The 26,940-nt window shown below is 47.7% G+C and overlaps 1 protein-coding gene across 1 annotated transcript in view; it reads right to left on the reverse strand.

The window, feature by feature from the left end:
- Positions 1-2,269: 2,269 nt before the first annotated feature.
- Positions 2,270-26,940, reverse strand: part of Inos (Inositol-3-phosphate synthase) — a gene marked incomplete in the record, with an annotated part of 55,238 nt that continues 30,567 nt past the window's right edge. Inside the window, 5 exon segments of the mRNA XM_077679576.1 lie at positions 2,270-5,073; positions 6,476-6,799; positions 9,078-9,304; positions 11,627-11,933; positions 19,624-19,914. Coding sequence (XP_077535702.1) covers positions 4,588-5,073; positions 6,476-6,799; positions 9,078-9,304; positions 11,627-11,933; positions 19,624-19,914 — 1,635 coding nt within the window.

The following is a 26,940-nucleotide window of genomic DNA, read 5'->3' on the forward strand; positions in this document are numbered from 1 at the left end:
TTTTTTAAACATTTTGACAATCGCGCAAAGGTAATGCGATGCTCAGAGAGAATGATAACCAGGTCCACTACAACATAACATTGTGATATTGCATCTATGGCATTATGAGAGTGGAAGCATGCTTGCGATGGTACGCATAGACAGACAACGGCAGAATTGAAAAAGGCTGTGCTGTCAAGATGCAATAGTGCACACCTGCAAGGTAGAGTTAACACAAAAAGAAGAGTTTGTCCTGATGCCCTGATGATGCCCTGTTTCAACAGCAATTTGGTTTTGGGGCAATTTGTTTTGTACTGTCTGTGCTGTGTATGACATATTGTAGTTTACAAATATGGTGTGTGCGGTTCACTGCAATACCTGTTCTATGAAATGCATAACTCATATGAAAATCATTTGTAGTTCTATTGCACCGTAGATGTTATACCGATGCAGTTCGGTTTCAATTGCTGCTGAACGTTGAATTTTTTCATGTGATTGTCCTCATGTGATTGTCCTCTTAACTCCCTAAAACTTCACACCATGACTTTTGCATGAAGGCCTGGCTGCATGAAAATAATCTATTGGTACCTTGTTGCCTGTGTGATGTGTGATACATCACAGACCACCAATTTCTGGTAAAGGTGCCATGATATATTCAGGTATGGATAATTGGCTGATTTGGTAAGGCTGCATCTTGATTGTAACAGTGTGATGAACAGGACAGTGAAAGAATGACCAATGCAGTGCAGTGTTTGTCATTCTTGCACCATCCCATCATCTTCGCTTTTGCTTTGGCAGCATACTGTGGGGTGTCTTCCAAAGCCTTATTGACAACAGATCCTGTCTGGTTTTTCATGGTATGCAGTCTGTTGCACCTAGAGATGGTTATGATACACCTTGGAACTCGTTTGTAATGTTCACCCCAAAGTTGTGCCCAACCAGACTGATCTCTGTTCCTACTGATACTCTTAACTCTTACAAATGTTTGTGTGCATCCTTTTTAGATCATATGCACATCACTGACCATGACGTTCCGATTTGTCATTACTTTAGTTCCAGTTGCTTCAAGTCAGCTTGTAGCTTTTTAAGAAGTCTTTGTAGCTATCATGTTTGACTATGTTTGGCTTGGTTGGAAGCATGCACAAGATTGAGGCACTAGGGTTCGATTTTCTCTACTGGCTGGATATAGTTTCCGTTTTTCACAATTTGCTCTCTCGGGTGGATTATTTGAAGAATGGGTTTCCAGATCAGATAGGTAGACCAGAATCAAATCAGGCTTGCTCCGAGCAGTACGCTGATAGAATATGCAGTCTTTAACTGTTTCCGACCGGACAAAGAGCATAATTCCCTTACTGAACATTTTAAAAGAGCTTGTGAACTGCCTGCCCACAGCATATGAAAATGCAGAATGAAGTTTAAACACAAAATCAAAAACTCAACAAATTTTAATCGTATTACAACAGGTGCTATCTTGACGTCCGCATAGATTACATCCATTTATATAAGTTAACTACCTACCTCTGTAAATTTCCTCTTTATGGTGAAAGAGGTTACATGAATTGACATATATGATGCAGCCATGACCAGAGTTTGACCATCAAACACAGTTTCGGGTCCAGTACTGACGCGAAATTTTCGTGTTAAGTTTTTTTCATTGCTTCGATTGCAGTGTAAATAATTATTTGCAGCCTCGTTTATCCGTGTCAGTTTTGGTTTTGACGAAACGAATAGCGAGGCGGCTGTCATGGCGGGAGGGCGCACTTGACATCACTGTTCTTGTCGCCTGCGCCCGAACAGCACGATGTCGGTCCCAAAACTGTGACATGATGCACAAGGCGTAGCAGCGGCCTCATCACGGGAGGCCTGACGTCGGGTCATGCTGATGTCAAAAGGTTATCCATTCTGAGCTTTCGCGTGTGCACAAAGGTTAAAAATGATTTAAAATATGTTATAGTATTGAATGGTTACAGTTGAAACTTCCTGTGAGATGTCTCCACGTACAAAGAAAGCTTTTTACATAGTTATCTCAGCTTTGAAATTTCGTGTCAGTACTCCTCTAAGCCTTATGCTTTAACTCCAGCCTTCATGCTCACTGAAAGTGAGTGCACTTGAACAAGTTAGCCAGTTGTGCACTTATTAGAGGGAAGCTGCTCAACAACGATGCGAAATTAGCTAAGTTGCTACTCGACACTGAAGGCCTAGGGTGGCTACAACCTAGGTTGTCATCAACACAAGTATGTAGGGAGATAATTAACCACTGCAGAATTCCACCCCAAACGAGCAGACAAAGTCTGTTGATGCTGTACTTTATTCATGATTTTGTATATTGTACAAACAGGAGCACAATAAACCCATGACTATTGGACACCAAACAGGTTTTGTTTGCTAACTCGTAAAACACTTGACAGCACGGTGCTATGAAAATACACTTAGTAGCTGATATGGACGTTACACTGTTGTACGGCATCAACCACAAATAGCGCATGTTTGGAACACAGTGATAGAGTGCATATGGAATAAAAGCATTGTCAGGTCACTTTGCTGACGTAACCAAACTAAATGCAAATGACGAAAAATACTTTTGTCTAATTCAGTGGTCTCTGCTTGAAAAATGGCATGCTCTATTAGAGGGCACTGAAAAAGAACATTATCAAGCTCTACAAACGCTAAAACAACGCTGCAAGACTGTGTACTTGTGATATCTTCCACGTTCTTCTAGGGCAGTCGCATAAGTGATTGCTAAGCAGCGTGCGCCACATAGGCAACTGACAAGTAAATCCCGTAGGAAGCTCTAGGATGTAGGAGCTTTCCTGAGTGAGTGACTGCCTTTTTGAATGCCACAAGCATTGACTACGAGCCGCAAGTCAAGATTTTCCCTCACTTACGACTGTGTGTATTGCCAAGGGAAGCTGCATCTCGGCCCAAAAGGCGTGCGCACTCTTCACTAGAAAGCCCCTGAATCCAAGGAGAAGGTATACAGTGTGTGTGAACATAATAAATGAACGTGAAGACATGACATGATCAGATCAAGATAGGACAATAGGTGCGTCAGAGGACCCCTAGAGAGACCAAGTCGGTGGGCACCCAGAAATGCATGCCTCTTAGCCTGAAATCAAGCAGGGCACAAAAGCTCCAAATTGTAGCAACATGGCAGAGTAATAGTGGTGGAAAGTAAAATGCAGATACAGAGGTCAAAGGAAGGTTCCTAAAAAGAAGAAACAAAAACTTTGTGCACATTTAACCTGGCACAAGAAGCTGCTTAAAAAAAGGTAGTGCATGCAAACAGCCGCAAAAAAGAAACAATAGAGGGGGAGGGGCATGTTATATATCCTACACAGTTCACCAAACCATTTTTATTCTTACTTAGTGCTGTCAGCACGGGCAGTGGTCACGCTCACCGCCGAACCCTGTCTTCCGCACATGTGGAGAAGCACGCCCCCGCGTATTTGTGATGCGCTTCACTGAGGTAAGAGAGACACGAAGGCATGTGGCCATTGTTGCGCCTGGATGAAGTACGCAACTTATCGCGAGATGTTGCTATGAAGCGGCGTTTATTTCGCTAACCTAAGATACACAAACATCGGATGTGAAAGAAGATGCAAGGTCTAAGTTCACTCAATAAGCTGCCACCTGTACCGGAAAGAGCAAGAATCGCTGAGAGGTCCGCCAAAGTGATGCAGCATAGAATTAGCACAATGCACTCGTAAAAAATAGGAAAAGGAGAGAAGCAAGGAGTGTAAAAAGAGTGACTTGGCAGACAGCTGGTGCAAACCAAGGAAAATCTTTGCACTCATAGAACTCTGTTCAACCTTAAAACTCCTAGCCAGCTGGCTTCAATGTCGCCCTCCAACAATTTCCAGCTATAACACACAGGAGTGCACAAGTGACGAGAGTACCAGAGTCCTGTGTATAGCTTAAGAGCTCTACTGACCTGACGAGTGACAAGCTTGTCAGACGTCAAAAGCTAGAACACCAGTGAAAATGTCAATTTTTGGTACAAAAAAAGGGTGGCTAATGAGAGTTCTGGGGCAACTGTATTTTTTTCATGTTTTAGGGGTGCATTACAATTTACATCAGACAATGGCCCTCTAGGCCAATGCTCAAAATTTGTTTCTCCTATGCTTGTCATAGAATTATTGCCAAGCCATCAGTTTTATCCTTGCTTAGCACTTGTCCCTAATTACGGTGCATTTGGAGTGCTACTTTTCTAACAAGAGAGCCCCACAAACGACATAGTACTGCTTAAGGCATTCACTTCTTCACATTCCTTGCAGGTTGCAAATCTGGTCCTCAGACAAATGCGGGGCAAATGGTTGTCAGACAGCCGTGGACTAAAATGCCCCAACTCCTGCTGCCCAAGATCAGGTTTTCAGCGGTTTAAATGAACACACTTCATAGCCGTTGCTTGAGATCTGCCATCTGCCAAGACTGCTTCCGGTGAGATTCTTGCAAGCAATTCCTTCTGCCAGTTCGCAAGCTTATCAAAAGTGTGTTGTGAAAAGCACTGCCAGCCTAACCAACTGCTTTAATAAGGCCCTGAAACGAACGGGTGGAAAGAATTCCCGCGAAATCTCGCACCGTCGGATCTTCGTGCAGCGTAGCGAGCGCTCAGGCGATGGTGCGCACTTCGTGCGGAGAACGGGCCTGCTTCTTGGAGCCGGACTCATCGGGCACAAGCATGCTCGTGGAACGCTCCCAGACAGACGCGTCGCTGGCCTTGTACTCAAGATCCATGAAGTGGCATGGAGCCAGGCCCACGCAGGCACGCAGCACATTGACGATGCAGCAGCGCTGCTTGAACAGCGCGTTGACCACAGGTGCACCGGGGGGCATGGCCGGTGCCTTGCAGAGGTACGAGAGCAGTGAGAGTATGCTGTGAAATCCCTGGAACTTGCTGCCTGCCACACTGAACTCAATGCGCTCGCACAGCTCAGCCAGCACGAAGAGATCGATGATGAGTGGCGCCGCCAGCAGCGAGTCCTCGCAAGTGTTGTGCACCACGATGGTGTTGTGGCCGCCAAGGAGGATCTCGCTCGTGTACTCATCCATGGCGCGCTTGCTGTCGCCCACGTACGGCACATACTTGATCACCACCTGCAGCACGAGGGACCACCATGCACAGCGAGTGTTCACCAAGGGGGCCGTCTGCCCACACACAAGTTCGCCACTTTTGAAATAAATTTAGAACATCAACTTCCTTGAGGTGAAGCCGGCAATGCAAAATGAGGATGTCATACCCGATAGGTTGGCACTAAGTCATCTGAAATTATACATAATGCTTAAACGAGGTCAGCGTGCACTTTGCTGCTGCCTGATAAAGTCCCCTGCTGTCAAGGACACCACTAGACGACTCATTGATTGATTGATTGATTGTGGGGTTTAACGCGCCGACGCAACGCAGGCGATGAGGCGCGCCGTAGTGGAGGGCTCCGGATTAATTTTGACCACCTGGGGATCTTTATCGTGCGCCGAAATCTCGTGCACACGGGCGTTTTTGCTTTTCGCCTCCATCAGAAAAGCGGCCGTCGCGGCCGGGAATCGAACCCGCGACCTCGTGCTCAGCAGCGCAACGCCTTAGCCACTGAGCCACCGCGGCGGGTCACTATACGACTCGCCGATCACAAGTCTGTGCTTAACAAGGTCTGTGGGCTATCCTATGGGGAACACAGTGCCTTTAAGCTATTTAAGCAAGTTCTTCGCGGTTTGGCATTTCAGACTCTCAGCAGTCATGTTACTCACGTACACTGCTATGAAAAATTAAATTTCATGAAAACATGGCCTAAATATCAGCCGTCTCAAGTTGCTGAGATTCAGTGATTTGTGGTGGAGTGCATTAGAAGTGTATGTGGTTTCTCCTTTGAAATACAAAGCTTTTGGTGTAAGAAAAAGAGCTAATGACCGCCCGATGTTGCAATTGATTTTATTTGTGCTAATCTAATCCCTTCCCAAAAAGGAAGCTTGTTCATCTTTGTATGCCTCGTTAGAAAGCAAGAGCGGACCATGTGCCTAGTCAATGTAATTGCGTCGGTACGATGAACGAAATCCAGAAAGCCTGGCGATGAGACTTTGTCTAGTGACTTTACTGGCCGCTTGTGTCGTGCCGTTCACCACACAGTGGCATCACCTGGAGACTATACATCTTGCATCATGGCTACAACTGATCTGAAGTCCACCTGCTCACTTATTTTGGTCTTGAGCAAATCCTGCCGAGATAGTGCCTAACAAGTTGACCAACTTGTTCTCCAACTTATACAATGTGCACTGGTCAGCAAGTTAAGAAAAATGTATTCAAGTTGGAACCTGATTTTCATACTGGGGTATTTTAAGCAGCACATGAATGAGCAGAACACACAAACAACTTGCATTACTTCCCCCAATAACCACCACAACAAATCCATCCAAGCTAACAAATTCATCCAATCCACAACAAATCTAAAATATCCATTCATGTTTTTTGCTACGTAATGCGGAACTTCCAGAAGGGTTTGAGACTTACACAGTGGTCTGGCTTTTCGCCAGGTGCATACAAGATGGAGTTGCTGTTCACCATGTCATCAACAACATTACTCTTGCTGATTTCCTTGGAGCGAAATTGGGCTGGAGCCGACAAATTTTTGCCGTCGTTGTTTCCCAGGTGGTTGTAGCTCACAATGGAAACTGGCTTGATGCCAGCCGATACGAGGAAGTCCACCAAGACCGACTTGAGTTTTGTTTGGCCGGACTTGAAATCGTCACCAGCCAAGAAGACCTGGCGCTGCCTCGCCAGCTCCTGGAGTCCTGGCACGAACGTGTTTTGAGGGGATCCATTGATGTAGGTGCACTGCAGAGCAAGAAAAAAAAATCGTGTGTCTTTGCATGCCTCGCTACAAACTACATTTCAAAGCTTGCAGAAGATTTTCAAGCAATTCCTTTGATATATGAACATAACAGCTTTTCTTTTGGCTCCGTTGTTGTGATTCTATAGCACTGACTCCTGTCATATAATGCATTTCTACACACTTAAGGTTCTATATACGCCTTAGTTCAAACTATATGCCTCAGACCATTTTGCGCCATCTAGTAAATCCAACCCAACCAAGTGCCAGGTACCATGCTCCTATACCTCAGGCTGAAACTAGAGACCCATGCCTTTTATGTGTGTTATATTTCTGAGGAATGTGATATATGAGCCATGGTCTCCCTTGCTCCAAGGTAGCCCCACAGGATGCCCTCGAGTTTGCGCACTATGTGGACCTAGTTTTCCCTTTTTGGCCCTCTAAAACTTGCAATGCAGGTTTCTTTGGCTGGGCGAGTGATTCCCACCTTCTCACAGGTTAACTGTAGCTAGCTTCCCTAGGTACAGGGAAAAGGTCCACTGCACTAAATCAGAAGAATTCCTAATTGGCCATCTTGGCTCAGGGGCACCCTTACGAAGAGCAGAATTATTAGATGGCAACGGGTTGTGGAGTTTTGTTGCTTCAGAGTATGCATTCACGGGCACAAGCCCCCGTCCCATCCGACAGCGGTAGGCGCACGCTCCTTTTCATGGAGCTTCATTTCTCCTGTTTGCACACATTTATATTTAGTCACCTTTCACTGCACATCCCTCCATTCCTCCACATCTCGTTAATTTTTGGTAAGGTGATGCAATTAGTGTGCAGCAGGTGTTAAAGCCTGTGTCAGTTGAGGTGGGTGAGGTCACGTGCTTTGAGTGCCTGACCCGCTGGGCATGTGCATTTGCCAGCCTAGCCAAGCAACGGTTATTCATTACAATGGCAGAATTTTTGGATTGGACAGGGCTTGCAGCCAGTGTGCATGGTGATGAGTGAGTGCAGCACCGCTGAATCTTTGGCCCGTCCCACAGAGGTCCACCCACTTCTCCCCCACAATGCACTTTTTTAAGTGACCAATCACTGTGACCAAAGCGGCAAAGTAGGCCAATGATGAGGCCCAACTTACAATTTACACTGCGACACTGCGTAATGCAAGAACGACATCTGCATTGTGCAATATCACCACAGTGATAATATTTCTGACTAACCATACGCCGGGTTTCGTCATCCCCCAGAATTTGCCACCCTGGATGTAGCGATTGGTCATTCAAGTGTGTTCTGTACAAAGCAGACCCACAGACATTTCTAAAGTATACTGTCACGCCATGAAACAGCATAGCCAATAAGACTTGGGTAGGGCGGCATTAATGGGTACCACAACATGATCACAGTGTTAAAGCGGTGGCATTGTGCAAAAATCTTCATTTGTATACAGTTGAACCTCGATTTAACGAAGTCACCGGGGCCTGTGAATTATTTCATTAAATGGAGAACTTCATAATATCGAGAGAATGACAAAATTCATTCAAAAGAACGACAAATTTATTGCCTAGTGAGAAAGCTTGTGATTTTCGTCTGCGCACTTCGTGAATAGCGGAAGCGCACACTTCTCATAGCTGGCCAGTGAAGTCAAAGCGTCCTCGGCACCCTCGTATGCCCCAGCAAACCGCCCCAGAAGGTCGACGGGGTCCATCACCTGGCTTGGTGTGGGCATGGGAGCTTCGGCAGTGCCCGGATCGTTCGCATCTTCAGACTCCTTTTGTGCACCAGAAACAAGCTGCACTATCTCCTTGTCGTCGAGCACTTCTGTTGTGTCAGTGTCCGCGTCTGCGTCGGCGTTCACAAAGTCGTTGAAGTTCTGATCTGCGTCCACCTCGTCACGCCGACGAAGCTCTTCCCAACTGGGTGATGCCTTTTCCTGCTCGTGTTGCGGGCTTGTGGAGCCCGATGCAGCCTCGGAAGTAGGAGTGTGGAAGCTTCCTTTGCAAGTGTGGAGGCAGTGTGCTACCGCTCCTGCGCTGGCAGCACACTGCCAGACATTCTAGTTGCCATAAATTTGAAGAAAAAAAAACCTTTTCTTCTATGCATTTTTTTCCCAGATTGCTTTGTTAAATCGGGTTTGGTGGTGAAGTTTGTTTCGTTATTTCGAGTTCGTAAAAGCATTAAGCCTATGGGCAACTGCGGGGGGAATCCCGATTACTTCGTTAAATCGGGAAATTCGTAAAATCGGGTTTCGTAAAATCGAGTTTCAACTGTAGTTGGAGCACTCAAAGGAGTTCCACCTACCCCTTCAAGCACGCTGGCCACAGCAAAAATGGTCGACGGGGAGACCTCTGGGTGGTCATTCTCGATGGCAGCCAGGAGGTTGGCGGCCGTGTCATGGACGCCGTCCAGAACGTCGCAGTACCGCTCCGTGTTGGCTGTCCACAGCACGATCACCTTGTCCACTTTGGCTGAGGCGGTGAACTCGCGGATGTCGTCACGGATGCGCTGCAGCTGCTGCTGCTTGTTCCCTACAGAGTTCAACAGTGCACTTTGGTCACAGAATCCTAAGCTTGCCTGCTTTCGGCAAAAATCTGTCTGGTTGAGTGTCATTATATTCTATAGAATGTACACCGAGATAATAGCACTACCCTGCGGCAGTAGATCTTCCACCATTCCCACCACACCTCAGTTCCCGCCCCTACTACCACAGCGGAATAGAGGTGTGGTGGCTAGACTGGAGAAAATATTCTCCCTGTAGCAGTACGAACATTGGGGAAAAGCTTCAAAAACAGGAAAATATCTTTTTGTTTTTGGCTTTGAATGTCACACCAGGGTATGCTGTTGCGAATGTTTTGTGCCCTGCGCACTTTCAGCTTGGCCTAGAAAATTTTGTCAAAGACTGTACTTCTTTGTGTGTGGGTGTGCACTCGCACCGTATAATCATACTTTATGGTATATAAACAAGCCATATTTTTTCCACACACTTCAAATGGAGCATTTGTAGGCTATTTTTGTGTTTTGCATGTGCAAGAAAAATCTTTGGGTCATGAAATGATCATTGAATTTGAGCTGATTAACAGTTCCACCATAACAATGCTCATAGCCCTTAAGCTGCATAAAAAACAACACAAAAGCGAAACAATGTTAGCATGCAGCCGCGCAAAATTAACAGGTACATACTATACTCTACATCTGCCACATTGCAGCTAGTGTATAGTCCTCAGTTATCGCAAACCAATTTCTCATGACACGTATTAGAATGCCTTCAGTAGAAGTAACAGCCAGAATAAAAACAGACTTGCCACACTCAAAACGCAACTAAGGCTCACATTCAGCTGCCAGCATGCTCTGTGGATAGATGGTAGTAAATAGCTGTCATCAACACAACAGGTCGGCATGTGACCTGAATTTAGGCCCTCGGCCTTTCAAGTTCTGAAGACCATGAAGACAGAATGCAAGTTTGGTTACTGACAGGTCAGAATAGCAATTATAAAAATTTTAATGCCAATTGCAAACTATATTAAGCTCATTAATAAGGAAAACAAACGACAGAGGGGTACTCATGAACCACTTTTTCGTACTGCCCCTATGACATCAAAAGAAGGAGTTAGTGGAACTGGTGACTGCGTGAAAAAGCTTCCGCCAATAAATATGATATAGCGCGATTGTAACAGCCTCTCTGGTTGTGTTTTTATCGCATGATGTAGTATAGTGCTAGCATAGAGTTGACACATTGATTGCTTTTTTTTGGGGGGGTACTTCACCAATGACGTCACTACTGACGTGTTGCAGGAAACTTGAAAGTTTGTCAACGTATGCTGGGTTCTTTCTTTGCTGAAAATGTCCTTTGGGACCAGAATGGAGTTGAGCAAGTGATCAAAGGCTGGCTCTTTCAAATAAAACAAGGATGTATGTTGTTTTCACGGTCCCTGTAAAAACCTTTGATGCCCGAGGGCTCAGTGGTACGCCGCACCCCATTCACCTGATTCATGCATTTGTTCTTCACATTGCTAACTAAAAATGCAGGTTCAGAAGAAAGCATTTTAGTTTTCAGAAGCTATAGCTCATCTATTACTGAGCCTATTGTTGTACCGTTTGGAGTGCCCTTGAGTTCTTTAAGTAAGGAGAGAATGTAGCCGACACGTTTTTAACTACATCATGAATTTTCAATAAAAGAGTCCTGAAGAATCACTTACCTATCTACTTTTTGCTCATAAAATACCGATACAATGTGGCTGTGAAAAATGTATATATTTTGGAACAAACATTTGTTCGCAACAGTTTCTGTATTCTTTATAAAGCGGCCAAATTTACCACCAGCCGCATAAAGATATAGGCATAATGTTAGACCAGATATAGCTTTAAAAACATTTCAGCACTAGTGAGTGCTTTGAAGCTGATTCCACTTATATCTGTCTCACACTATCAAAACAAGACAGACTGGAGCTAGTGTGACTTGTAAAATGATGCGAGTTACAGCCCACAAATGTGGTGTGCATGTGTGTGTATACTGTAAAGTGGGATTTACAGAACTATCAAGATGGCTTAAATAGACTCAGCCATAATATTGCAAGGTGAACTAGGAAATGTGCGTCATATCTATCACGGCTTTCACGTCAACTTACAGAAGCACTACTAAAACCAACCTAAAGGAACAAAACCATTAAAATTCCAGAAATAATGCTTGGAGTGGTCATAGATAAAAAAAAAAATAAAAACGTCACGATTGATCAAGTGTAGGTAGCAACAAATGGTAAAGTCGATTCTCCTCCATCAGACACTGAAGTAGCGTCCTGACCAGACTACGATGATCATTCAGTGCCATGGCAAACCAAGCAACAGTGACGTACCAGGAATGATGTTGTTGGCGCGGTCCTCCTGGTTGGCGGCCACAAATATGGGGTCGAAAATGCCCGGCCGAGGTCGCATCTTCTCCATGTGTGGCGCCAGCTGGTCCTGGAGCTGCACGTCGAGCACCCGGGCCCTGCGCATGGCCTCGGCAAGGTTCAGGTTGGAGATGTCCCAGCCGTCGAAGAGCACCTCATTGGGGTTCACCATGGGCAGCAGGTCCTTCAGCGGTACGTGCACCTCACCCTGGGGTCCGCTGCCCAGGCTAACGGTGGACGCTTGCGTGATGGAACCGTAGTAGTTGGCTTGCTGCGGTGCACACGAAAAACACACACCGATTAGGTAGACTTCCACTGTGACAGCATCTCTCAGCTCTTCGTGGTGCCCGTCCATCCGTAACACGGTACTGACTGCCCAGGGGGCTCACCACTCCACCATGCTCGTTTTGGCCAACATTTGACCAAGGACAAACCGAACTGCGCTAGCGCTACAGCCTAATTAAGCACCACCTCTCGGCGCTACAAGAGCACCTCAGTGCAATTGATGGCAGCGTAACATATAGCATGGGACCCTGCACTACTTCCTATTTAACTGACATTTCTTGAAAGTCACAGGTCAAACTTATACCCCTATATTACAGTCAAACTCCGCTACAACGAACGCCGCTACAACGAAATTCCCGCTTCAACTAAGGTTTTTCGATTCCCCGCCCGCATTCCATAGGCCCCAATGTATTAAAACTCCCTCCACAACGAACCACTTTTTTATTGTTCTCCCGGTTCAACGAAATTTTCCCGGGACACAAGTCACTCTCGAGGAACAAGGCAGCTCTCGAGGAAGCCGGCATTGTTCCTGAGAACGTAGCATTGAGCGACTACGTAAATGCCGACGCGGACGTGATCGTCTACGAGGAGCTGAGTGATGCCGAGATCCTCAAGAGTGCTCGCGCCGCCTCCGCCGCCGCCGCCGATTCATCCAACGACGAAGTCGGGCATGGTGTTTCGACGGTCCCGACGTCAGTGACCGCGTCGCAGGTCATGGACTCCTTGGACGTTTTACGTAGTTTCCTTGGCGCCCATGACGATGATGTCGCCATGCAGCTCCTCGCAGACTGTGAGCAGCGCATTCTCCCGTTGCTCGTGCGAAAGCGCAAACAGTAAAAAATCAGCGATTTTTTCAAGTTTTGGAAATAAAATGCTCCCAGAGTGTCGTGCATATCCTGTGCATATCCGTGACCGCAAATTAAAATATAAACTCCGCACTGTGATTTCACGACGCCCGCTTTTGCGCGGATCTCCACGAGTACGACGCGCATATTACAACGCTGGTCTAAGCGCCGCGAGACGCGCTGTGACCGCAAATTACGATATAAACTCCGTGCTATAAAAAGGGTGCTATTTTTGGCAGAGCGAGCTCCAAGCAAGTTGGCAACATTGGGGCGAAAAGGTAGGTGGGAGATTTCACGACGCCAGTTAGACGCCTGCCCTGTTTTCTTTATTTACTGATTTTTCCGCGACAACGAAATTCTCGCTACAACGAAATTTTTCGCGATCCCCGTGAATTTCGTTGTAGCGGAGTTTGACTGTACTCACACCATACTGCGGATAAACAGGATAAAATCTACTTCTTGTCATTCGGGAGCAATACCAATGCAGATGCGCTTCCACCCATAAACTTTGGCAGAACATTGTCGGTACACCTAGCACATGCCCTGGTCATGCAGCATTCTTATTGGTAAGTGAGGTACCTACGAGACATTTGTATGAGCACCCATTTTAATAAATTGGTCATTCCTCATGTTTGTTTTCGCTTATCGTATTCACTCTCTGATGAGCTCGTGAACAACTCACCCAGACCTGCTCTGGCATACTCACAGTGTATGCTGGTGCAGTGGCAGTTGTTGCTTCTGCAGCAGACTGTGCTTTACCGACAAACATTGAGGCACTCGGTATGTGGCGGGGCAACCAAAACCTGCCCCATCAGAGTGGTCCCGTGCTTCAAGGCTAACCATGGCCAACCTTGAAGAATGGTACACACCATTTTGTAATATTCACTTGCCCTTTAAAGCCCACTATTACAAGATGACATAGTTTGATATGTTTCAACTTTGCTTCAATAAACTTTGTGCCAATATTGAGCTGCAAAATAACCGAGATATGTGTATAGTGCTGCAGACCTATTTCACATTTACAAGCAAACAGGAGAACTACAGGCACCCACCTCCGAACTGCTTACAGTTGTGATGGCACCCAAATTGAAGCTGTCTAGGAGCAACCTGAGATTTTTGTTCTTACGATACCTTTGTTCTGTTATGTTTTGTTTTTGTTCCAGAATTTGAATTTTATTAATAGGTGATGCTATATGCACAACATTGTGTACTCATAGCTTGGAGAGTTTCTGAAGTAAACTATTTTAGGCCCCCTGGGTCAGCGTTTATAAAAGGTGCCACTCCACGTACACCAGCATCTAAAAATAATTTATAGACGTAAGTGAGCGATTGCCCTGAAAATGGGAGTCCTCGAAGTATAGGTCACTGTAATGTGTGCCCGCGCCAAAGGAACCCTAAACCATAGCCCTCCGCTCCAAGTTAAAAAAATAATGCATTGAAGTATAATGAATGCAATAATTGCTTTAAACTATCCAGGAAAAAAAAGAAGAAAGTGCCATGATTTAATTAAACCTAGAGCTGTGTATTGGTATCGAGCGTATAGCATTATTCGTATTTTTATGTGCACATTTGTTACTGTAAGTGCAGTTCTAGTAACGTTGGTCACTACTGCATCGCTACTATGTCATGCTGCAAAGTGCATGGAGGAACTTCCCCCATGCATGGCCTAGCTTCAGAGGACTAGCCGGGCTAGAGCGGAGGCGTGCGTGGAGTCGACATTATGGTAGGTAGGGTGCCATCTTGTACATGGAGTTCCTTTCCTGCATGACCTTAAACTTTTGAGCCCCAGGCTGGCATAGTCATAACAGTCGCAGTGTGCCGTACTGTTTTCGGTAATAATCGCCAGCAGCAACAGCACCACAAATGTAGTGATACCCGCCGATCAGTAAGATAACGTGTCAACACGATCCATTTCTGCTGCGTGAGCCGACTGCTACTTGCGTCAAGCTATTGCCACGCATCGACGGACGTTCACATCCTCAATTTTCTTTTTTAGGGAATAAGTTTTAGAATTAGAACCCCAAAGCAAAAAAAGACGAAGGTTTATTAAAAGCAAGACACAGGAACGGTGCTGCACCCTCTTACTGTTATGTTGTACTGTAGTCAGCATGAATTCGTTTCCAATTTGCCGTTTTCTGCACTTATCAACCGCAAAGCAGTAAAAGAATCATCACTCGAAAGCCATCATTTGTTCACCAGCATGAGGGTTCATGGGCGATGGCTGAAGAAGTCCTTGTGGCTTCCGCCACACCTCCTAAAATTCGAGGATCTTACCTATCTACGAAATTAATTTTCCATTGTCAGCAAGGAAGTGTCGACTTGACACTTCGACTGGTGCTGCCTGTTCATACATCAACAGTACCCACGCATCCAACGACATGAGTGCCAGGGACGTAGCCAGAGAAGGGGTTTGGGGGTTCGAACCCCCTCCGAAATTTCTTCCAGGCAGCGCGTAAGCGAGACTTAGTGTTCCTTTCGGCAAAACTCCCTTTCGATAACCCATAACCCCCTCAAAAAAAAAAAATTCTGGCTACGGCCCTGATCAGCGCCTACTGAGTGGCGCACGTTTTGCCAGCAATAAACATAATGTTAAAATTGCAGGTGAAGGGAACAGAGCCTGGCCATATTAATAATGGGTTTAAACAGGACTGACCTCTTTCACCATTGGTTCACGCTTTACGTTATAAAATAATAACGACAGGAATAGGGCAAAAATCTTACAAAAGCAATACTGGTGAGAAACAGATCCCAGGACTGATGTACAGTGCGCGTCAGGCTTGTCTAGGACAAATGAGAGAGCAGCTCCAGAGCATGCTGGTGGCATCTGCTGGTAGCTACTGGGATGGAGATAGCTTGCCACTGCGCGTGCACGGGTCTCAACAGGCTCGGGCCGGTCGTTGTTTCGCATGGGCCAGTCTAATTTGCAGATGCCACCACCCGCACGCCGCTTCCACAATGACAAGAAAGCCTAATTTCAGCGCTGCACACTTAACTCCTTTTCCAGTTCAGTGGGCAGGTCAGCGGCTGCGGCCGCCCTACACAGCGGTCGGCACAGCCAGCAGCACACTTACGCGCCGACTTCGCCCCACCGCTGCAACTGGCATGGCGGATACATGCGTGATGGGTGGCTTGCCCGCACGACTTCGGAACTCAAGATGGCGGATGGGCACGCAACTCTTCTGCAGTACCAGCCAGCACATTTGACGCGATTATTAGATAGTTTTAGCACTCCACCTGTTCCACCCATTCTGTTCGTACCCACCGTGTACCCGACTGGTACAAGGTGGGGATGTGTCCTCACCGGTCAACTGGTCGGTCAACCTCGCCGGTCAACCTCGCCGGTCGGGTCCCGGTCAACGTGATACGGATGAAACAGGCGGAGTGCTAAAACTCTTTATTGGAGGGTTTTAGCATTTCGTCTGCTCCATCCATTCCATGCTTACCGTCAGTATCAGGACCCGACTGCGGCAGCGCGTGCGGACACGGCGAGGACACCCCCTCACCGTAACAAATGTGCGGGCATGGCGAGGGTCCACTCGCGGAACTAATCCGCCCTACCGGAATGAATGTGCAAGTGCCCAGTCAGGTCCCAGTCAACACAGTACAAACGGAACGGATGGAACAGACAGAATGCTAAACCTATATTATCAGCGCATGCGGTTATGTAATAACACAAAAGGTTCGACCGAAAGCGCTGCAGGGCATTGCTATGTGCTTTTCGTTTGCTAGGCATGAGATTCAGAAGATTGGTGCAGGTCGCTTTGCGCCATTGTGTGACATTAACTACCTGTGGTGGTATTACACCGCATCAAACGTCGCGTCTGGCACTGTGGAAGACAAGTGCCTCTTGTGGGTGGTGGCGTCTGCAAATTACACCGGCCCATGCGAAATGACGACCAACCCGACCCTGGTAACCACACGCACGCGCTTGCGTACTCGATTCCACGCGCTCACGCGCCCGTGCGCCACCTCGCGCCGGCCGGAGATCGGGTGCGAGGCGAAGCACGTCGCATTCGATATTCTCGTAGGTCTGGCTTTGCCAGATCACGGCCGGGCTGGAGAAGCGGCGGGCGCGCACTGAAAGTGTCTCGCCGCTCCTCAAGTCCGGCCGTGGCCAGATATTCGGCGCGCTCCCCTGCGCGCCTACCGGCCGGGACCAATCAGAGCCGCCGATCGACGCGCTTCCAGTTCCCTGGCCGGCCGGGCGGCGGTGGCCGCGGGTGAATCCGCCGGTGGCCGCAGCTAGTGTCATTGCCGCAGCTACTGTACCGCAGCCAACAACAGAGTTTTAGCGGCCCGTCTGTTCCGTCGTTTACCGTGTTTACCGGGACCCGACTGCGCCTTCGCGCGCGGAAGGGCGAGGAGGGAGGGCGAGGAGGCGCACCCCACCGTGACGAATGCACGGGCATAGCGAGGGGCGGCCCCCAGGCAGACAGTTTCGGGCCCCTTTCCTCCCCCCCCCCCCCCCCTCCCCGAACCTCAAAGCAAAGCAAAGCGAGGGGCGGCCCGCGGAACTAATCCTCCCTACCACGACGAATGCGCAAGTGCCGAGACGGGTCCCGGTCAACACGGTATAACCACGTACAACACGGAACATACGGAGTGCTAAAACTCTCGAACGTCGCAAAGTTATCTCCCGTCTCCCCGTTGTGATAAACTGGCGTAGTTGCTTCGGCAGCAGCAAATGTTTATTGGGTGCATGCGCTTCCTCCGTGTTACACCAGCAAAATACGCTATCGGCGAATAATGCACGCGATCAAACTTCGTCAGCCCGTCAGCCGGAGGAAATCATATGTCTCTCCGCCGCTGTGTGTGCCTAGCGAAGCGGCGATGCTGCTGTGTTTTAGTTAGAAGCTGGCATTAAAGGTAATGTCGCTCTGCTGTAAGATGAAAAGCCGACGTTTATTATGTGTGTTACGATGATAGTGTAACAGTGTTGGGCGCTGTACGGTTGGGCCATATCGACAAGGCGGTCCCGTCAAGCGCGGGGCAGCCTCTATGCTATGCTATTAGGTTTTTGGGAGGGGATAGATGGGTGAAAAGGGCCCGACACTGTCTGACGTGTGGTGTCGACACCTGATCAGGCCCCTCGCGCGCCTCCGTCGCCTCCGTGTGGGTGCTTGTCCTCCCCCTCGTCAGGCGCTTGGGCGCGCAGACAAGAGAACGCCTGTGGAATCGAACGCGCGGGCGCCTGGCTACACGCAAGTGCCCGCGCGCTGACGCTACGCCGACGAGCTGGTAAGGCGGAACACGTAAAGAAACTTGCCGAGGTCTGCGCTGAGAATCAACATGCAGTAAAAGGCTCCTTAATTCGAACTGCAAGGCGACGCCACCTCAATTCGAATTAATGAAAGCTCTCACGAAAGTGAAAAGCAAAATCTGTACAATGCGATTGGAGGGCAGTAGGGCATATCAGCAACTGAATGGTCGAGGAAGTCCACGAGTGAAGCCTGCCTGTTATTGTTGAAGGCGAAAGCCAGCACATCTTGATCAACGAGCGAATTATGTAGCGGAAGGCCTCCTTTTCGCCTACAAAAGTTACGCAGAGACGGGCGGCATTATCGATGGCCACATTGGTGCTTCGTCCGCCCCCTCCTTGTGGTCACTAGCAGAGTAAGGTCCTTAGAATTGATGCCATCTGTCAGCACGCCCCACTCTTTGAACTCGTATCGACGTAGTCCGCAAAGGAACTTCCAAAAGCTTCTCCATGCGGGTTTCAGATTGCTTTTAGCTGATTTGACTTCTCTCTCAGTTTTTCTCTGCTTTCCGGAGGCGCCGCAGCCTCGATGTGTAGAGAGTGGGTTCGTTTCTCTGGCCGTGGGGCAGTACCCAATTGGTTGCCGGGGTGGTGGCGCGTAGTTCGAATTATCCGTGGCGGCCACACGGATTCGAATTAACGGGTTTCCTGCCGAACCAAATCGTACAGTTAGGAATTATCCATAAATTCGAATTATTGAAGTTTGAATTAACGAGCTTTCGCTGTATTTGGGCCTAAATTTTAGTATGCAGAAAGAGGGGTCATGGTGCTTATTGATGAAGCCCATACCGCGTCATTCAACAGAAAGCCATTCCATTAGTAAACAGCATAAATACCCAGCTGAAAAAGATGGCGCCCAGTAAGGATGCGTGCATATGGATCAGGAGATTGCTGCCTAAATACCCACGACCATTTGGATGGGGGATATGAACCCACGTACGCTCGCGCGAAAACTGTGGGCTTCCAACGTGATTTGAGACTGGTTACTTTCGGTGGTAAAACTTGTTTCCCAAATAAGAAAATCGAGGATGTGAACGCCTTTGACGCCTATCAACTCGACAAAACCGCGAAACGGGTATAGTGACACATGCCTACGCTTTCTTCAGCTTCACGCAGACGACTAGCTGCTGAGGTGGTGCCGTCCTGCCTGGCCGGCACTAGGTGGGCATACTGTTAGTCGTTATCTGCGCCTTCATTCCCTTTTTCATTTTACCCCCCATCGAATCTGGAATCCCTCCGCCGTTGTTCCTTTCTTACTTGTTTCTCGCGATATTTATCGCTAATGCATTTGAACCTGCAAGGCTAGCTTCCTGTTTGCAGTTGTTATACGCTGAGAAATCACTCTCCACCCCCCGCCCTCTGCAGTGACATAACGACTGGCACCAAAGGTGCCAATGACAAGCGATGGTGCCAAAACGCGGCGTTCATCTAAGGCCGCGTGTCTTACACAACAAGACAAGTATCAACCGAAACTCCGCAAGGAGAACTATATGCTCGTAAAGGCGTCCGTTCCAACATGTTACCCGCTTTTCCCATTGCTTCCAGTAGGGCAAGCAGCGCACGAAGCCACTCACCTGGACTTTGTCCTTGGTTCTCCACGAGAGGCCGAGCTTGTTGGCCAGCGTGGCGGCCACGACCGTCGAGCCGTTGTTGCCACCAATGCCGACAAGCATGACACCCAGCCGGGGCACGCGCCTCTTGGTGCGGAACGTCATGCGAACGTCGCGTGGCCGCACGCGGCACACGTTGTTCTCGATCTTGGCCTCGGACGTCGAGTAGACGTAGTCGGCCTCAATCAGGTCCGCCGAGTAGCGCACCGTTGGGCTGTCGACCTCCACCTTGACCATCGTGGCAGGAAATCCAATCTGCTCCGCACGAACACAACACGCGCCTCGTCAGTTCGCGCTCCCGGCCATGCGCATCCCCACCCTTCCCAAGACGCAAGCAGCGCCTGTTTGCGCAGTTCCTACGCCAAGAGCACGGCTACTGCGGCCGAACTTTCAGCGGAAGCAACGTGCCAGCCATTTTCCAAGAAATTCGCAACGGACAGAGCAGGCGCGAAGCCACAGCGCACGTCAGTCAGCGAACGAGAGAAATGCCCCGCCTGCTGGCACAGCGTAATTGCAGATGCTTTTGGCACAAAAATTGTGCAGTGGTTTGAGCACGCCCGCATGGACAAGAATCGGTGTCGTGCAGCTGTTGTTCCGAATCCCCGACGCGCATCGTGGGTGGCTTTACGCCTGCTCTCCGGCAGCTCAGTGTGAAATCCCGATGAGCCGACTGCGAATAGAATCTTTGCAGGAATCAGAGGACACATGAAAGCCAACTAAAGGGAAACAAAGGGAGACAAACGTGTGCAGAGCCACGCGTTTTTTTTTTTTTTTTTCCCCTCTCGAAAACCGGCCCTGTAGCCTTCACGCATTCCTGACCGCTGCCGGACGGGTTTCCAGAGAGGGAAAACGTGTGCGGAAACGCGTCACTCTCCGCACATGTTTTTGGCCCCTAAACGGCTTAAGCACACCTGGACGGCTATGCCTATCCCCATTTTCAGTACGACCGTAGTGACAGTAGGCACTGGGCCGAAAGTGTCCTCGCTATACATAGCATAAGGTAGCATGCCTCCCCAAACTTTCCGAGAATGGTCAATCTCTTGGCGTGATGCATTTGCTGACTACGCACTGCGGGAACTAGCCTGTACGCTCAGGCCAAAAACAGCGCCGTGCAAGACACTTCACTGCATAAGACTTATCTCGGCAGTACGCCGGATAAGTCTAGCAGGGCTGATTTCAGAAGCTGATAAACTACTCTGAGCACGGGGACGTCGGATGGAGGACAGGTACTACCCAGAAGGGTGACATGTTCAGGCAATTGCGCCAGGCTTCTGGCTTTGGTTTCGGTTAGGGGTAACGCAGCATGCAGTGAAACACCGAGAAGGGTCAGTGTGAGATAGGGTCGGTTCGCCAATAGAAAGGACCACCACAACCCGCCACTCCCCAGCACAATTCGTGCACGATTTTGTGTTGCATGCATCACCTGGATAGTTTTTCACGCCCGAACTTTCTGGCAACCGACATTCCATCTGCCTGTCTCACTTCTTGTTTTGATAATGATCGAGTCACGTGACACTCCAGCGAAACGTGAAAAGCAAATAAAATGTCATGCTGCCCCCTTTACGTACGCCCACGGAACTCATCTACGCCATATGTTCCATTCTGAATCTTGAGAAATGCCAGGTACCGCTAGGCGCCTGTGCTACTTTACTCGATGTCAAGAACGATTCTTCAGCAAACATAGTTGCTACATCACTAGAATGCGTTCTCAAGATCGCGGGTCTTGCACAAAGTTTGACATACCACGTGTCCGCTTGATTTGATCCACTTGCAGGTCCAAGACTTGAATGACGCACGCCATTGAAGTTCATAGAATTTCTCAACGCGCTGTGCGGATACTATTGTGCACAGGCGTTACATGTAAACACTTCGTGCCTTTGTATACGGCCTTTCATTATCTACCCTGTATTGTATTCAACACAAATGACGACCAAGGTCTCAAATATTCGAACCAAAAATGCTTCAATACGCAAGAGTAAGCTGACTTTGTAGCCGGAAAAATAGTATACGTGAGAGAACTTTACAGATGTATACATTGCACAGCATGCCGGTGGGTGCTTATCGAGCAGCAGGAGGTCTTATCGAACTTTTCCAGGCATTGCTGCACATCGGTTTCTATACGCAAGTGAACGTTTCAAGTGTCTTTGGGCGTGGACTTCGTGTCAACACAACTTACTCCAGTCGTTTCGCAGCTGCTAAACCCGTCGATGTCAACTGGAAACAATTCTTGGATGTTTGCAATGTGTATCCACCATATACGAAGCTCCGCTACCATAGCTATGTCCCTGCACCTGCTTTGCAGAAAACGGAACACGTTGGTATCGATCCCGCAAACCTGGGCCGGCATGCAGCGCGATATGACTGAACAAACCGCGTTGGTGTCTATCTCAAGTATTCCTCGGTCGTTTTATTTTGGCGTGAAATAGGGCAACGGCTAGCAAAAAAAAATGTTGTGTAGAAGTTGGGCTCGGATGTATTTGGACCCACCATCAGTCTCAGCTTGCGTGCGACTTCACGGAATCCTGAATGTCAACACTTCAAAACGACCTAAAGAACTACAAAAGTTGAGATAAAAGTCACAGTACCCGACGCAGTGTGTAGTACTTTCTTAAAGCGGCAGCCAACCATTTTTTGTGGAGTGCATGTCGTCTGGCTTATAAAGACCAGCCTTTCATATAGGGGGGTAATTTCTAAATAAATTGGCGGAAATGATTTCAATTTGACACTAAACTTTCTGAAATCTGAAAGGTGACGGCATCGTGCAGTGTCTAAACGTGACACTACAGTTCGCATGCAGTAAGCTCAGTTTCGGTCTCAATTTGCGATTGAAAAACCGCAACAAAGGAATGGGAAAGACTGCATTTTATGGTAGCTTTAGCTGGGGACAAGTTTTTACATAGTTGCCGCGCAGCTCACTGTCATGGTTTCCAGCATTCGTTTTGGCCACACACTTAAGGCTGGTAGATCTAAAAATCCCGCTTTCAAACGTTGCAGGGCCCCATAAACAACCGCTTCGGTTCAAGGTCATTCAAGTGATGCACTTTATCCGGAATAGAGAGCATATACTCCCCAAAAATCGGTTGGCCGTCCCTTTAACCCACGACAGGTGATCAATAAAAGCATTCGTTTTGCCCATGCGAAGGCACCATGCCACATGTTAGAAGTGACGTATCGCTTTGTGCACTTGATTCCTTAAAGGGCGCAGGACGCTCACAATTTTCACGCAGTCGCATCCTTATCGAAAGATTGATAGTAATAAATTGATGAAACTGCAAATTAATTTCGCGCCCGATACGTGGCTATATAATTATTTCTTGACCTGTAAAGTGAACGTCATACTTCTTGCGTAAGGCTTGTTAGGATTCGCTCAGCCTATTTGCACTAGTGATAATCCAGGTCAAGGTAATTTTCATCACGAGCCCAAAAGAAAGGTGTACCAACGGGTAGCTCTCCTTATAACATCGCCTAAACGCTTGCAGGCGTACGAGATTCGCAAGCCTCCCACAGACCTGCACTTTTTGCAAAATGTTGGCATAAATGATACGCTGGATTAGTTCTTGTTAGCACTAACGCTACCACTGTGTGCGCACACAAGAAAGCCTCCGACCAGGGCCAAGAAAGAGCACAACCCATGCGGCGAGTCTGACATTCGCTCTTTTAAACCTAGCAGAGCTACGTAGTTCATTAGAAGACAGCTGAAATGACACGTGGCGTTTCACCCACACTACAGTTGAGGAAATGACGGGAAACAGAATGGGAACAAATAAAGGGAAGGAATTTCGTAGCTTCGTTATCTATTCTAGGATTAGTAAAGCGATTGCAGCTTGGGTGACTGAACTTGCTCCTCCAAACACCATCGTCTCTTTTTTGTCGTTGCAAGTTCTTCACTTGCCTGAGGGACTGGACAGGACTTCTTCAAAGGCTTCTACAAAAAGTTCTTGACTTTGGCAGGAACTGGCTGAATTGCTATTCTTCTACCATGACACACTTTTGGCCGCGTGTAGGCAAAGCTGCTCGCGGGTGTATGCGAACAGATTGAGAAACACGGACAAAAATGCTTGATACCAGGCAGTGTTTCGAATGAAAATCCTATTTATGGTAGCATTAGCGCGGCAACCTTGCGCATTTTGAAGCTCAAGTGCCTACAACGGGAACGGGAATGTTTCCGACAGCATGTCGCTGAATCTGTCCAAGCAGCAGGAGTGATTAAAAAGAATATGCGGCCGTTTTGTAGGCAATAATTTGCGTGGTGAATAAATTAAACCTGCGCTTGGCACGGTGTGTCTCTCTCCGATTGGGCAAAAAGGGCTCACTTGAATGTTTCGTGCTCCCGTCGCTTGGGGTGTCTGTTTCAATACATTGTTGTACAAAAGGTCTGCGTAAATGCAGCTCAGCAGGTCAGTGTGCTTGTGTGTAGACGCAACAAGAGGGAAGAGGAACGTGTATGAATCGGCGTCGCAAGCGTCGAACGGTTCTACAAACCGGAGCGACGGGCTTTGCTTGCAAGAATACAGGGCACAGGTTTTTGTGTTGGTGAATCAGCTTTATGTCAACCAACATTTTACGAAGGGAGGCACTTGGACATGGAACGTTTACATACTTCCTGGCTCTTACGCCTCGGATAGCACAAACCCGGGCCGGACTCGCAACGCAAATACGCAACATCCACTGCATACGCTTTAGTAAAGCGTTAAACATTTGCTTTATGAGCCCGGCCCCCTGGTTTCTTTTATCCATGTTGCACGCCTTTAATTGTTCGTAGCGATCATCCCGGGAAACGCCGCGGCACTTTTTCCACAACACATGGAAGTGCTGCAGCAGGGGCAGGTCGCTCAAGCTTGACAAACCATGCCTGTGCCCAACCTCGCAGCAATACCGCAAGGGATTTCGAACCTCTAGCAAAGGTAATGTCTTTATGCATTGAGGCACACAATCATTTCGGAGCCCCTGATTTCGGGCTGCGGTATCTGCAACCTTGAACCCAATCGTCTTCCGCAGCTAGTTCAATGTGCGTTTCCGTGCGCTCTAAGCAGCGGTACCGCCTCATGGTTATTTAACCCGTGCATATTCTGCCACTGCAGGCGATTTTTAAGAGTCCTATTTCGGTACCCAATGCGCGTTAAAAACCGTACAAAATGGACCACCATGTCCGCTCTGAGCACTTCCATATACTTTTTTTTCCCGCTCCAAAGTTAAAAAAAAACAGCATTGAAGTGATTTATGCAACATCACGATTGTCCTTCCTGATGCTGTTACATTCTGAAACGTCAAAATCAATGTTAACTTTGGATACCATCACGGAATTGCACCAGGATATGATTTGAAGAAAGAGTAGGCGGTAAGCATTGCTGATGCCACTGACCATACTCTGATTTCTGACACGCAAAGGCCACTTTTGGCGACCCCCAGCAAGTGTTTTGGAGCATGTTCTAAACCTTTTTTCAGACTCCCAGTTTTGATGTAAGAATTTTATTTAGCTCAAGGGTTTTGTTGGGGAAGGGCTATGAATGGCGTCAAAATGACACGTGAATCGAATTTTGTTTTACATGAAGAATCACGTTATTCAAAGTTGTTTCGGCTTTTGTTCGACGGAAAACGATGGTTTGTTTATATAGAAATAAACAATTAAGGTTGGCACTTCTCTCGTGCGTTTCCCTACATTTTTTTTTTTTTGTGACGTTGAGGCTCAAGTCACAAAATGCCTAGAGCAAGCCGGGGCCATACTTTCCATGCTTACCCCGATTATCGCCATCTTCCCAGTGCTTGTTCTCATTGGCTTTCACTTCATCGCAAAAATTGGAAGCCAATCAGACGGGGAACATTTCTGGGGCCATCTTGGTATGGCGGCCAGACGAAACTAATCATCAACGTGATCAAGCCACGCGCCTTACTATGCCGCCATTACGAGGAAGTGCAGCCGCCTGCGAGCAGGTATAGAAAATACACACTCACTTTGCTAAATGTAGCTGTACGCCTTATAATATTGCACTAATAAGCTTTTTGAATATTAATAAAATGTCTCTAAATTAAATGTATCTTGCCGACAACAAATGCCGCTTTTCATAACTTCGAGGAAATGGCGTTTGTTTTTCGGATTTTTAATTAACGACGCGACTTTTGGTGCGTATAGACGAAACTAAAGACACGGTCAAAAGCGAGTGCGTACCTCAAGGCATAAAAGACAGGGTAAAGACTTTTCACAGAGAGAAAGAAGCTAATTGCATCCAACACCATCGACTAATTGACACCATGGCACTAAATCGCATGGCAGCAGCAGAACTCGACAGTTTGTGAAGAGAATGCAAAAAATTCTGGCAAACGAAGGAACCAGAGATTTTCGTGCATGCGCGATGAAACAAGAGTGTTGCGGCCCCTCCACGATCAGCACGGCCCACACGTGGGCTTAGGGACCCTCTTGGTTTAATCACACATGCACTGAGCCGTCTGAATTTTAGCTGAGTGGCTTTTCGGTTTGCCATAAATTTAGACGGCACTGCAAGGTACCAACGTTTAGACGTTTCTAATGTTTTCCTTTGGTGTTTGCAACTATGCAGCAGAAGCAAATTATTCTGCCGTTGTGGCGGACTTACTGACCGCAGCAGAGGTGCGAGCACAGCGCGATTATAACGAAGAAAAACACTTGACGGATACGTTTCGAGCTAAAGATGCCTTTTCGCATCAAACATACTGCACCTCACAAGAGCGATACAGGCTGAGACCACAGGCGCGTAGAGTCTTGAAAAGTAATTCGGCATTGCTTGACCATTGGGTTCACGTCGCAAAACTGCTTACGCCTGCGCCAAGACGCCTTACAATTGAAGTTTTTTCGATGGAATGTTGGGACGCCGTTGAGGTTCGTATATAGCTAGGGCTTTGCAGAAATTGTACATGCGATACGCCTTTCTGACACTGAAGACAACCGACACTGATATGCAATGCTGTGCAAACGGCGCTCGCCAAAACCGAATTACGAATGAGAAGTGGCGATACATAACGAGGTTCAAATAATTTCCTAATGGTAATTACCTTGCTTACGAGGACATACCCAGCTTTCTGGCTCAAATTTCCGACCTCTCAGGAACCTAGCAAAACCACTTCAGAAAAGTGATATTTGGCCTAAAGCAAGAAGTCAACGTGAAGATGAAAACACTAAAATAACTTTCTAGGGTTCTGAATATGTTTTGTGTAATTCCCTGTCAAATCTTACTCCCTATGCATTTGTATGGGATAGTTTCCATGGCTCAGGAACTCAGTCGCGCAACGTGCAAGACTTGAAACTGC

This window comes from Haemaphysalis longicornis, unplaced genomic scaffold (assembly GCF_048455015.1).
Source record: "Haemaphysalis longicornis isolate Haplotype H1 unplaced genomic scaffold, Haemaphysalis longicornis Haplotype H1 scaffold_1, whole genome shotgun sequence".
NCBI lineage: Eukaryota > Metazoa > Arthropoda > Arachnida > Ixodida > Ixodidae > Haemaphysalis > Haemaphysalis longicornis.